The following is a 14133-nucleotide window of genomic DNA, read 5'->3' on the forward strand; positions in this document are numbered from 1 at the left end:
CGTACAAGTGTTTTAGCTACAAATTTGATGGCATGTGAGGTTTCAACACATCAAAATTTCACGAAAATAATTCCAATGATTTTTTGTCGCGGTTTTCGACCACAAACTCGAAAGATATATATATATATATATATGTATGTAAAATAACAATATTCTTTTATCAGGTGTTTTATATCATGGAAAATTTGACATGTTTGTCTCACCAAAACAAGTAATAATTATTCACGTTAAAACAAAAAACCTAACACGATATGAAAAAAAAAAAAAAAAAAGAGTACCAATAATAACAAGCCACCCCCATTGACAAGTAAAGTGCCATTCTTTGTCCTTTTATTTTGGAATTTGAAATGAATATTGAACTTTGGCAGCTTTGTGGAAAAGATGGACCACGTGGAATTATTAATGCCTCTTCTTTCCAATTATTCCTGGGTTTTTCATTGCCGGCACGTGAAAGTAATAGCTATTTTGAAATTTTTATTTTATAATTTGTTGAAAAAATTGTTTTTCTCCTTATACCCTCTTTCACTTTCAAATTTTTAATTATCTCACATATTCTTTTATTTATTGATATTTAAGCCGTCTCTCATTTTTTACCCAAAAAAATCAATTGGTAAAAATTTGAAATATAAAACAAAGAAGACTTTTTTTCCGAGCTTTCATTTATTTAGATTAATAATTGAATCATTGGCACAAGCCCGCAATTGTTGGAAAAGATAATAGAAAGGTGAATTGGTATATTTTATTTGGGCCTCGTTGTGGACTTGAAATCCGAACCCATCGGAAGTCCATGAATCTCACCGTTGGGCTCCCTACTTTCGTGATACGATAATAGAATATTTCGATATTATGACCTTACTTGTGATTTATATTGCATCTTGGTATCCAAAGTTAAAATCTTTTTACGACATGGTCTGATTCGTGAGATAAGATTAAAAATGATTTATAATGTAATTCTATTAAATTGAAATATATGAATAACATAATTATCTTAAATTTTAATTATCGAAGAATTCGAATCAAATTGATACCCAAAGACGCATAATATTACCTTTTGCACTAAACCCATCTAGGCCCAAAGAATATAATCCGTGGTTAAATATGGGCGCGATCCATTTCTCAGGTTTACTTTTAATGGTCCTATGAATGTCGTGGTCTGGGGCCTAGGCCCAACTCTGCATCCATGTTGTTTACATCACCATATGCTCACTCTAAACACACAAGATTAACTGAGGTTGACTTTGGTGAAATGAATTTGAAATCAATGCATTTTGATTATAAATTTATTATTTAAAATAAAACAATAAATCAAATCTTAAATTTATATTTTACTTGTTCATGTATTTTCAGTACAAAGCAGAATGAATTTCAAATAACACCATAATTGGGTGAACTTATAATTCATTGTAATTAAAATGAAATATTACATAAACATGTAAGAAATGAATTTGAAGTCCATGATCTTACTTCTCTAAACAATAAAAATACATTTGAAATTCATCAATACAAACGGAAAATTAGTTCCCGTGTTCAAAGAAATTGAGCTTGACAAACACAAATTCTAAGTAGCAATATAATTAAGATGGTAATTATTTTATAAGTTTTGTTGATTTTCGCAAACTATATAGGTATGTTTATTAAGTTTTCATGAACCTCAAATTTAATCCAATTAAACATTTTTAAAATTTCAAAGTATATAGTATAATATCATTAATTAGCTGACGTGTCATTACTAAAAATTATAAATCATGATGTGATTATATATTGAAGTAATGCCATAAGATGATCAGAGATAGTAAGTAATTAATTAACAATACCGATTACCAAGTCCGATAAAGATGAATTCATTTCGGACAATTGGTAAAATTTCAATAGGAAGTAAACTACCATCATACCCTCTAGCCCTTGTATTTTATAATGGTAGTATTGTCTTTTTGATTTCTTGTTTTGTAAAGTGAAAGAAAACAGATAAAATATGATGATGTTAATAGGGAATTAATAATGGTGGATCCATGAACATTAATGAATCAAATCATCAATGAACAAATGTTTACTAGGCCAAGTATATTTGATTTTTAAGGCAAAAACTTGTGTGAGACGGTCTCACGGGTCGTATTTTGTGAGATGGATATCTTATTTGGGTCATCCATATTGAAAAAAATATTACTTTTTATGCTAAGATTATTACTTTTTATTGTGAATATCGGTAGGGTTGACTCGTCTCACAGATAAAGATTCGTGAGACTATATCACAATAGACCTACTCTTGATTTAATGGTAAAATACAGGAATGATAATAAGAATATATATTGTAAGCTTGAACTTATACCATGTCTTTGATGATATATATAATTTTGATACGTTAAACGTTTGTTTTTGAGTAGTCTGTTTTTTTTATATGTTGAGCGTGTGTTTTTGAGTAGTATGTTTCTGAGTAATNTGTAATTATATAGGCATTCACCGGTGTTAAAACATGAGGGGAAAACATAATCTCCTAAAATTAGTTGGATGAAATTGGGCACTTCGATTATTAAAAAATTAAAGTTTAGTTAGTTTTATAATACTCTAGTCATGCATGTATGTGCATCCGATGATCGATAATATATATGATAGGTTAGTTTAGAGAGTCCACACATGTATGAGACGCCATACATACATACATACATACATACATAAAGCTCATACAACTGAACATTTCAGACCATTTCCAAACATTCCATTTCCTACTTTTTACACCACCTCAACGTACGCTGCAACTGTGCTTATTCTTCTCTCTTAATTTCTTCTTCTTCCTCTTCCATGGATACTGCTCAATGGCCACAGGTGAATTGATTTTCTTTTCTCATGTTCGCTGTTTAAGCTCTCTTTTTACAAGTATGCATACTTGGCAATATATTTCAAAGCAAAGCCTTCACCTTTTCTTTTCCCTTTTTCCTTTTAATTATATGCTTGTTTTCTTCTTGTCAATTTGTTAATAATATACAGATCATGTTTCCCTTTGTAACTTTCCTTATGCTTAGTTGCTGGTGAAGGAGAGCACTGATAAAAAGATTAAATCATCCTTTTTTTTTGGTTTTGCATTTCTTTTCATATATATATGTATGTCTATATGACCTTTCTTTTCTTGATCTGAAACTTTATGGGCTTTGATTATATATTTTTATTGATCTTGAAAATTTTTGTCAAGTCTTTATGTAAAATTCCATTAAAAACTAATTTCATATGCTAATGGTGCCTTTTAATTTGTTTCCTCTTTTCTTAGGATATAGTGGTGAAACCAATGGAAGAAATAGCCACAAATACATGCCCAAAAGAAAGAAAAGTGAGACCTCACAAAGAACAAGCCTCGAACTGTCCAAGATGCAATTCTACCAACACAAAGTTTTGTTATTACAATAACTACAGTCTCTCACAGCCAAGATATTTCTGCAAGACATGTAGGAGATATTGGACTGAAGGGGGATCTTTAAGAAACATTCCAGTTGGAGGAGGTTCAAGAAAGAACAAAAGATCTTCATCTAATTCGATTTCGTCGAAGAATTTAGTACCTTTATCAACTCCTGATCAAATCCCACAAAACCCTAATAAAATCCAAGATCAAGTTCAAGATCTCAACTTGGGATTTTCCACAATCACCCCTCATGATTTCAAGACCATAACTGAGCTTATCCAAGTCCCAAGATTCGAACATCAAGTTAAAGAATTGCAGAACCACCCTTCTTCTAGCACCAATTCATCAGCTTTGGAACTGTTGAATGGGATCACAGGTACTTCAAGGGGTCTGATGAATTCAAGCTTCATGAGTATGCCTATCATTGATCCGAACGCAGTTTACACATCAGGGTTTTCCTTGCCTGAATTCAAACCTTCTCTCGGTTTCTCCTTGGATGGACTTGGAGGTAATTATGGAAACTTTCAGGGGGTACAAGAGACAAATGACAAACTTCTTTTCCCGTATCAAGATCTGAACAAGCAGGTATCAACTAACACAGAAGATGCTGATGAGCAGAATAGATCAGATCAAATTGGAGATTCTGCTGGATATTGGAATGGCATGATAGGTGGTGGTACAAATGGATCATGGTAAAGAACAACTTATATATATAAATATGTAATATATACAGTACTGCAAAATAGTTAGCGAATTATATTTATATTGTGTATGTTTTTTTTCTCATCTTTTCCAACTTTTTAGTGAGTTAAGGTGGGTTGATTATAACATGGGCAACTTTCTCGGGGGGAGAAAAAAGGCTAACACATCGGGAAGCGTGGTTTATTTCCAATTTCCTCTCTTTTCTTTATAATCTAATTAATTAAGCTTCATTATGATGGAGTTTGAAGCTCGTTTTAGAAATGGCTTCAATATATATATACCGCATAGTGATTGAAGACATGGAGGATTCAGACCCAGATTTTTGAAGGGTGACAGGAAATTTATTGCTGTTGGAGATCATCGTTACAAAATTCTTGTTTCAAGAAAAGAGAGGGGGAGAGGGAAATTACCTACGGTTAAGTGCCATTTTATTTGTTTGCAGAGTTAATTATCTGAGTTTGTATTGAGTTTTGTGATGACAATTTATTACTGTGGTCTCATGCATTTTATCCCGTTTTTTAGCAACTACGATTTATTATTGTCCAATGTCCATATCAATACTAATTAATTTGGTGTTAGGAAGGATACATAAAGCATGTTTGTCCTCGGAAAAATTCTTATGAATGTTAAATTCTAAGGTAGCTAGACTGAATTAATTATTTAAGAGTTGTATATGTGACCTTGCACAATACTCTCTCTCTTGAGCTAGTTTTTGGGATTGAGTTAGGTTTAAATAATAATTTTAACATGGTATTAGACCTCAAACTTACCGTTATGTGTTGGACTACCTTATGAGCTACCCGATTAAATCTTGTAAACTTCGTATTCTACTTGTTCATTCTTGAGCATGAGATGTATGTTAAATGTATCACATCGAGTAAATTAAGATATTGAGAATTGTATATATGAACTTGAACAATTCTTCCTCTTTAGCTAATTTTTGGGGTTAAATTATGTCTAATTCTCAACATTAACATACAACAATTTCTCTATCATATCAATAAATGATTGTCACGCGTCTAATTTAATATGTTTAATAAACTACCACACCAATAAAATATCATAACATGACAATTAAATGTTAATGTAACAAGAGAATGTTGCAACAATTGACACTAGATTTATGTTCCTCTTCTTAGGTAGTGTTTGTAAACATTTGAAAAAAGTAATTATAAATTTTTAAAACTTTGCAAAGAAAAATTCATAATAATATTTTGAAACATTCGCAGACACTGTCTTAAACAAAATCTGGTTTTAATGCAATGAATTATTTTTCGTATTTAATATGGTTTTTCCTGGATTACCAGCATGATGTCGGACATTGATTTATCGATTAAAAGACCGGGATTATATTCGTGCGAGCTTACAGGAGAATTCTGGGAATTTCCCTGTATTTTGACATATTATAAGAATTTTCAAATTGTATTCACGTACGTCATCAAAAAACCTATTTAGGCACACATAAGATTTTCTCAAATACATGGCTATCTCGAGTTATTTGAATTATATATCCATATTTATTTAAAGACCAATTATCATGGTCAATTATTACACAAATATATATATACCTACGTTCATAAACCAAATATTTTTTTTCCCAGAATTTATTTTGATATCATGTAACAGAAGAGACATTTTTTTACGTAGCTAGCTACCAACTTTCAAACAAACACCTTAGAGTNTAAAAAAATATATGATGGTTTTGTAATTTTAAGATCATATTATATCAATTGAAATATGGATAACTAATATCACTCTTGCTGTTATTAGAGGGATACGTGCTTTTATCATTATTATGACTTTTAAGGATATTAGAAAAATAAGTGTTTTAATTAAAAACCAATTTTAATTATTAGAAAAGTATCTTACTAAGTAATAATATTATTATTATAACTTTATCTCTATAATAATAATATATTAAAGTGCAACATCTTATAATTGTTGAGGTGCAATAGAGCGATCGAACCCTAACATTTAGATTATTATACGATGTATAAGATTTAAGTTTTATCGTTTTCGATAAATGACAATAAAATACTATCCAAAAAAAATATATCGATAGTTGTTAGATATAAATTAAATAATATATGGCCGTTGTAATGAAAAAAGGTTTAAAAATGCCAAACAAACGTAGCACGCATATTTCTTGTAGTTGGCTGTATGGCACTTTGTGGGGTGCGCATCAAATACCACGCCACGCGCGGAAAAGCAGCGGGGAAAATTCATCCTTGCATACCCCACTGTCCCACTGCGGTCCCAATGGAATATATATGATGTCTTACGCAACCTGTAAATATATATTGCCAAAAATAAAATCTTTTTAAATATCTAAAAGGATTGAAATTATATTTCTTCTCCTTATAATACANATGCACATAGTTAAATTGTCCAACAATTAAGCATTTTTTTTTAATCCTTTGATTTTGCATGCATACAGCAATCGTCCAACATTTTCCTTGTAAATATTATATTATGCATGTATCTATTTTTCTATAATATTTCACTAAAGTACACATTAGTCCTCAATTATAATAACCATAATTTGTCCATTTCACTGAGTTTTAATTTCTTAAACAATTGCTGTTTATTGAAACCAAAGTTTCAGGTAATGACCCTTCATTTTTTTGTAATGATGATTTTTTTTTAATGTGCCCATCATCAAGGCGTAACCATTGCTAGAGTTTATAAGCATAGGGATAACAATAAGTGCGGGTAACCCGTTTGGATCGGGTTTGTACAATGTTAAAGTGACGAACTCATTTACGTTTTTATTATAGTAAATATTATTCTTCTCAATTATAAATATACAATTTTCATAAGATTTTGAAAATTTTATTTTATTTTGGAATTTATATGAATATTGGATTGCATAGATAGTTGCCTTTTATATTTGGTTAAAAAATATGCTAGACTTTTTTTTTTTTCAATATGTTATAAATGTACAAGTTCAAAATTAAAAATATCATGAATGCAATTGTCTAATAATTAACTTTCGGTTATGAGTTTAGATTTAGACCGATCTCATGTCCTACTGAACCTGACCCATATATAGTGATCATCTCATTACTTATTGTTATGAAAATTATATACAATCACGTATTTCCCATTAATTAATGCAATTATATCTTTTATATATGTCTCGGTATTAAATTTATGCTATATCTATTGAAATATACGCCATATAACATAAATAATCAGATTGATTAACATCATGGTATTTAATATCAGATTTATATGACCCAAATAATAATATATATGAGGTGTACCTTAAAAAAAAATACCGGCTGCGTTCGAATTATATTATGTAAGATCTCTTGGACAAAACCAATTAAGGGCCGAAACCATTAATACATGGATCATATAAGTTGCATGTGGAAAAGCGAGTCCCAACAATGGGTTGCCAACTCATGGAGCTGCATTTTATAAAATCGCATAGGGTTTTTTTTTTTGAGTGGGTCTCATGTGAGACCGTCTCACACAAGTTTTTGCATTTTTTTTTAAAACCTATTGCTTTTAGGTTTTTTTTTAACCTATTGCATTCGAAATGGGTATTATAAATATGAAAATATTGATAAAACAATCAAAACGAGTCCATTCCAAGTTGCCATTCCGAGCTTTTTTTTTTTTTGCCAAATTTCATGAGAGAGTATAGTTGATGTTATCCTAGTGCAACTTTAAACGAGAACATAACACGACAACGCAACTGCAGAGGCATGTGGTTGCACTTTTTTCTAAATAACTAATCTTATACCAGATTTGTGAAAAATATATTACACTATTTCTCACATCTCAAAGCAACCGCCATTCCCCACTCTTGCTTTCCAGAGCTTCTCTAGCTCTCTTTACGAAAACAAACACATGATATTAAACTGCACTTCCCTCATATCACCCAAACTGTGCAACCAGTAACAACCACACATTTTCAGATGGACCCGCCGCTTTTAAAGAGGAGATTTTCAAGAATAACAAAAAGAAATGACTTTTTTGCTAAGAATTTTGAAATTAGGGGTGAGACTAGTATTTTAAAATTATCCCTGGAAAACTTAGATTTTTGATTTCAGAGGGTGATTCCCCTCCTTGGGTCCACCTAAGCGTTAGGTGCCGGATCAACTTTTTTCACATTACCACAACCCACGTGACGTGATAGGAATTAGGACATATGTGCCAGAAGAATACCACATGTTTAGAAAGAAACACCACGGTGGTGTTGTATTTGCACATTTTACAGCCGGAGATTTCTTGTTCATAATTTATTAACACGATGGTAGCAGCGGTACAACGAAATCTCCTATTATAATATTGGGTTGGGTTGGGTTGATACATTCAAAGAATAAGTGCACATCCCGATGATTACCGACTCCCATATGTATCGTCAAACACAAAGGTGTGAGATGTTCAACTCTATCCTAATGCAGCTTTAACTCAAAAATAATACAATTTTGGACTAATTATAAAACTCCTCCCCAACAAATCAACTCAAAACTCGATTTTAAAAAGAATATTCCTTGTTATTTTATTTATAAATATTATATTATTTTAAAAATTACTTAATTAAATATTTTATTTAAAATTTATTAATAATAACGAAATATGAATTTTAACTTTTTTTATTAAAATAATTCAGATATTCACTTTTTATTTACAAATTTATTAATCAAATCAATCTTTTATTTTTAAATCATTATTCCTATTTTAAAATTATTAACTTAATTATATAACTATCATCCATATTTAAACAGGAGCTAAAAAAAGGAGAAGATAACGCAGATACAGTGCTGCACCAATATGCTGCAGCACAGCTCCAATTTGAAGGAGCATTTGGTGCTGGGTTGGAGTGCCAAGCCTGCACTGTTTCGGCATTCAATGCCAAAATAGTGCAGGGTTGGAGATGCCCTAAGGCCTTTGAGCCTGTCAAATGCAAATGGGCGATGTTTCAAATTCAAAGTCTATTAAACCTAAATTGATATATGTAGAAGATCGTCCTCTAATTAAAACTACTCACCAAACAAAATGTGAAGAAACAGATTCAACCCACTTGCCACTGGCATTCATTTTGCGTGGAGAAAATGGATGCTTTAGTGTCTGCATGTATCAAATGGAAAAATATGGGAGGGACAAAGACATCGGAGTACAGAAAACTCAGAAACTGACTTACGAATATACTTCTTATAGAGATTATTATTCATCCAAAACGGTGGCCTCTTTACATTTTGCGAAGTCATTTGTTCCTTACAATTCACACTGCAGTATTCCAGCACACTGAAACATGAGTCCGAGAATGGATCTACACCAGGTTATTTAGTGGAGATCTTCGCTCATTGATCAGCATTGATGCCAAAGATACGAACTTTGTGCATATGTGGGAACTTGGCAACCACCAGAATAAAAACTGCCAGTGTATTGAAGAAGATCATAGGGTATTGATAGTCGGTTGTATGCGAGGCTATCAAGTACCTGCCCAAAAAAAAACGAGGATGTGCGTGAATAGATATGAGTACAGAGAATTTCTTTGATTTTATTAGTCAAGCCACAGAGAGCAAAGAAAATAGAAATAGAAGTTCCTCTATAATTAGTCAAAGAAAAGGGACAGGCATGTCGTAAATCTCAAATTAGAAAATGAAGTTTAAGTTGTAATACTTAAAACATCACACGATACAAGTACCGCCAACGCAATAAGCAAAAAGGATGCCTTGCATAACAGCATGAATCAATTTGCATCATGCAATATTTATACGGTGATCTGCAAAAAGGTTGCAAAACTCAAAATAGTAAAATCAACGAATTTCAATATTTTAAAGTTGGTCATCCCATTTTTCATTCTCTGAATCCACAGATCAAATTTTATCCTTCTTGTTCAAGACGACTAAATGTAAGCAAGTGCTTGCATTTAAATTTGGAAAATTTCAGGTTCAAAACCTAATTTTGGTATCAAATTTGGTTAACACCAGCCATTCTCCCGATGGTGTGAACTACTTTCTGAGAAACACCTCCCACCGTAATACTAGTAAACAGATGTAAAGAAACAGGTCAGAACTATTGATGCATAAATTTCCATACTAAAGGTAGAAGTTACAAAATTATAAAGACATTAAGCTTTCAAAGTCACATTTTTGCATTTTTTTCAACCAAGTTAAGCTTTTAAGTAGAATCATTCACGTATTCCATGTATATACCATGTTTACGTTAAGCACCTTCATAGATAGCTGAATATCAAGTTTATATCCTCTAGACACCATATTCCAACATATACAACAAATTCTGAATCATTTCAAGCTTAAATCCATCCAGATACCATATTCTAATCCAACCTATATCACAAACTTCGTATCATTCTACCGAACTCAAAACAACTAAGGAAAAATATGTTCACTCTCTCAATCCTAACCTCTTATGTGTCAGTAAAGAGTAAAGGTAAGACTGATAATTTATGATCCATGATAAAATGTACGGTGAATGCATCATAGAGTGATTATTTAACATAAAAAAGGCAAATTAAATCAACCAGAAACCAGTGCCTTTGTAAGACATGAAACATAACTAATCAGACCAAAATACAATTGATAGTATCTAGAGAGCACTTACAGTACAACTGGTACGACGGTTAAAAACTTCCTATTACGGGTGAGCTGTTTCCCATTATCAATTTGCTCCCACCAAGTCAATCTATTGTAGATCCCCTGATCATCTGAAAATGGTGTTCCCTTCTTCCAGTGAAAGAAGTGATACGTGACCTGAATGTAAGTCATACTCATAGTTACAAGAAGAAAGCAATTCAAAAGCATAGTGAGTAGTGACTAAAGAACATTTCCTAGAAAAATGCACCATTTCTATTTAATTCACATACACTAGTATAAGCGAGAACTAAATTTTCATAATGAATATTCTATAGGCCTGCGTAAAAATGACAAGCACCATAACAAAATATTATCATATGATATTGGGAATGATGATAACTTGACGTAGGCTATTTTCATGCTTGATTTTTCCTTTATGATATTTAATCCAGCACGAAGACATCCAGCATGATACTCTGAAAGCTCAGACATCTTGCAAGGAAACGAACATTCATCCCTAACGTCAAAGAGGTAAAGGCGGGGCAGATGTAGTTAAATTAAGAGGAAAGCTAAGTTAGCAGAGCAGAGACACTCTTAACTGCTACGCCAAAATTCCAAATGGATGGACTAGTGTAGACAAAGCATTCCACAGTTGATCGTGAATTTTAGAGGCAAACAGCAGAGAAGCAGTCTTCCATAAAGGCCAGAAAAGATGAGGCAGGTAACAGAAATTCCAAACCTTGTCTATTTCATAAACATGGACACATAGATATGTATGCCATCGTAGAAAATGATAATAAAAGGCGCCAATTTCTTAGCAAAATATTCACATTCATCAAGTCATACATTACACCCACTTAAATCAATCCTTGAGATGTAAAAACTTAAAAAAAAGATCAAATAATCAAATCTAAACAGCACGAAACAGACACAGCCATAAATTCATCATCTCATAAATGATTCCAGAAGATAATACATAGACAATTAGCAAAGCCTTAACAACCAAAATCAGCATCCATCTACTCCCTAACAGCACAACCAATCAATTGCGAGAGATTTAAAAACATGCATCCGCAAACAGATACGATTAAACCATCCAAAGTTTTAAAAAAATGAAATCAGGAAACGTACGACGAAATGGGAGAGATGAACAGTTGTCCATGCCATGCCCGGAGAACACCCGAACACCGAGAGCACGACCAGCCATGAGAAGAATAATATGAGGATGTAGATGGTCCACACACCGGGATACATGAACCACTCCGTATTCCGATTCAGATCCGTCGGCGGTGCTGCCTGCACATACAAATTCGCCATATCGGTTGATATCAGACAAATCTTCCACCAACAAAACTGCTTACAATGGTTATATAGTTTGATTCCTAAACGAAAAAGCAATCGAAAAACTATCAATCTCTTGCGTTGCGTGGGTATAGAAACGGGTAAAACACGGTTCGTTCGACGAGCAATTTCATCCTACAGCGGGTGCTCTACACCCCGTGAATCATAACAATCCATTTGGTATGAGGCCCCATAAAATATATGGACCCCACACAAAATGAACGGTTCAGATCGGAACACGTGTTCATCTATTAATTTTATTTTGCACTTTATTTTTCTTATTTTTTAAAATATTTTTTCGCATAGTTCATTTTGAAAAGTCAAACCCGCCCCTTTAATTTTAACTTTCACCACACCATTCCCACGAGAAAGGTGCATCAAGGAGATGTTGGATCATGTGGGTTTTAAATGCAATAATGGGGATGTGTACATTCGGGTAGAAGTTCGGTTGCAGAAGCATATGGATCAAACCATTGCACTGAAAAGATGTATAATAGTTTGGAAGCAGAAAAAAATGGGTGGGAAAGAGTACAAAGATGTTAGAACGAAACTTTGATACAAGTTGTGAATGATGATGACACGAACTTATGCACGGATGAGGTTGTGTGCATCTCAGAGAGAAATGCCCAAGTAAGGACACCAAAAAGCTGGCTTCCGGAGTTTGGATCCAACCTCCATTTGGATAATATTATCAGTAGCTCATGTTTGTCTTCTGGATCAGGATTTGAGGATCGGCTACGTACTGCTTCTAAGAGGAGGAGAATAGAGAACTATATATTATGGAGCAGTGATCGACTGAAAATTCGTGGCCTTCCCAACTTTGATGACAAATTGAAAATGGTTGATCCAACCTATGAAAGGGAGAGAATTAAGATAATTGAGCCCAACATCAAAGCCTCTGCAAAAGGTTAAACAATTTCTTATATTACACCAAAGAGACTAGAAGAGCATGCAAAAACCGTGAAGAAGGTTAAACATGGGACTAGAAGAATGCCCAAAGACCCCAAATGATCCAAGATTGTCTTTCAGAGTTGAGGGAACTAATTCCCGATGGTGAGAAGGTACGTTTAGTACATTACACTGTTGGATTAAACAACATTATAATCTTTAATGACACAAATAACATCCTTACAATTCAATGAAGTTCAATTTAAATGTTTTGTCACGTTAATTAATGTTTATTGGTTAATGTGACTGATGAACATCGATCGTTTGTTAGAACAAACTATGTAGCAATTGAACTCTATGCTGAGCGCCACAAAACATGCTGAAACTCTGAAACCCATTGGAAAGATTGAGGTAAATTTGTGTTTCTCTTGATTATGTAAAACAAAGTTTCTTTCTGAAGATATAGTCATTATTCGAAGTTTTTGGCTTGATTATCATAAAGGGAACAATGGAAGTCCACGAAACTAAGATATGGACTCACTTTATAATGGAATCAAGGGAACATTCAAGAAAATAAAGACTTCTAGAAATTTCATACAAAATTAGCTATCTTTTTATTTGACTGAAATTTTATTTGTCATCCAGATAAACCTTCTTTTTACAAGGCATGAAATATTTTCATCCCTTGTTTGGCTTTTATAAATGACTGGCCAAATGTTGCCAAATGTGAAAAAGATTCAGAAGAGTGTTATCGCATTATCAAATATGTAGTTTTGCTTAACGGTAGATGATAAAGCTAACATATTTCAACGGTATATGATGGTCCAACAAGGGTCTTGCTAGAATATGTGTCTTCAAAACCTGATGTCGTAGGTTCAAATTCTACTTAACGTGATTTTTTCTTCGTAAATCGAAGCAAATTAAAATCGATTTAATCACAATAATTCAAATTTGAGCTCCTATGAATTAAATAAAGGAAGATGTTAATTAAAAAAGAAATGTTAATGAATCAAAAATCCATCTGAACACTACCGTCTATATTGTAAATATACAATTACGAATAATCCACTCAAAATAATAGAATTAGACCTAACACATTCTAAATAGAAAATTAAGAGAAAACGTCATTATCCATATCTTACCGCATCAATAATTACGTGTTCTTTAATTCTTTCATATAAATTTCAATAAATGATATTACATCACGTGGGTCCAGTTAATAGCAAATAATAATGTGTGTGTGTGTGTGTGTGTGTATAT

The 14133-nt window shown here is 32.5% G+C and overlaps 2 protein-coding genes across 3 annotated transcripts; one reads left to right on the forward strand and one right to left on the reverse strand.

Annotated features, from left to right (window-relative positions):
• The first annotated feature begins 2662 nt into the window (after positions 1-2662).
• Positions 2663-4615, forward strand: LOC140990688 (dof zinc finger protein DOF4.6-like). Of its 2 annotated transcripts, none has more exons than XM_073460522.1 (2): positions 2663-2820; positions 3260-4615. In XM_073460522.1, exons 1-2 carry the CDS (start codon positions 2797-2799, stop codon positions 4082-4084), a joined length of 849 nt encoding a protein of 282 aa, XP_073316623.1. In that variant the 5' UTR covers positions 2663-2796; the 3' UTR covers positions 4085-4615. The 2 variants fall into 2 exon arrangements, with proteins under 2 accessions (XP_073316623.1, XP_073316624.1); XM_073460523.1 differs by having other exon boundaries at positions 2706-2820; positions 3267-4615.
• A 4486-nt stretch (positions 4616-9101) lies between these two features.
• Positions 9102-12074, reverse strand: LOC140989249 (uncharacterized). Its single transcript, XM_073458415.1, has 3 exons — positions 11776-12074; positions 10673-10821; positions 9102-9544 (listed from the first exon to the last, which is right to left on the reverse strand). The coding sequence occupies exons 1-3, from the start codon at positions 11959-11961 to the stop codon at positions 9406-9408; spliced, it is 474 nt and encodes a 157-aa protein (XP_073314516.1). The 5' UTR covers positions 11962-12074; the 3' UTR covers positions 9102-9405.
• Between the last annotated feature and the right edge of the window lie 2059 nt (positions 12075-14133).

This window comes from Primulina huaijiensis, chromosome 12 (genome assembly GCF_012295235.1).
Source record: "Primulina huaijiensis isolate GDHJ02 chromosome 12, ASM1229523v2, whole genome shotgun sequence".
Lineage (NCBI taxonomy): Eukaryota > Viridiplantae > Streptophyta > Magnoliopsida > Lamiales > Gesneriaceae > Primulina > Primulina huaijiensis.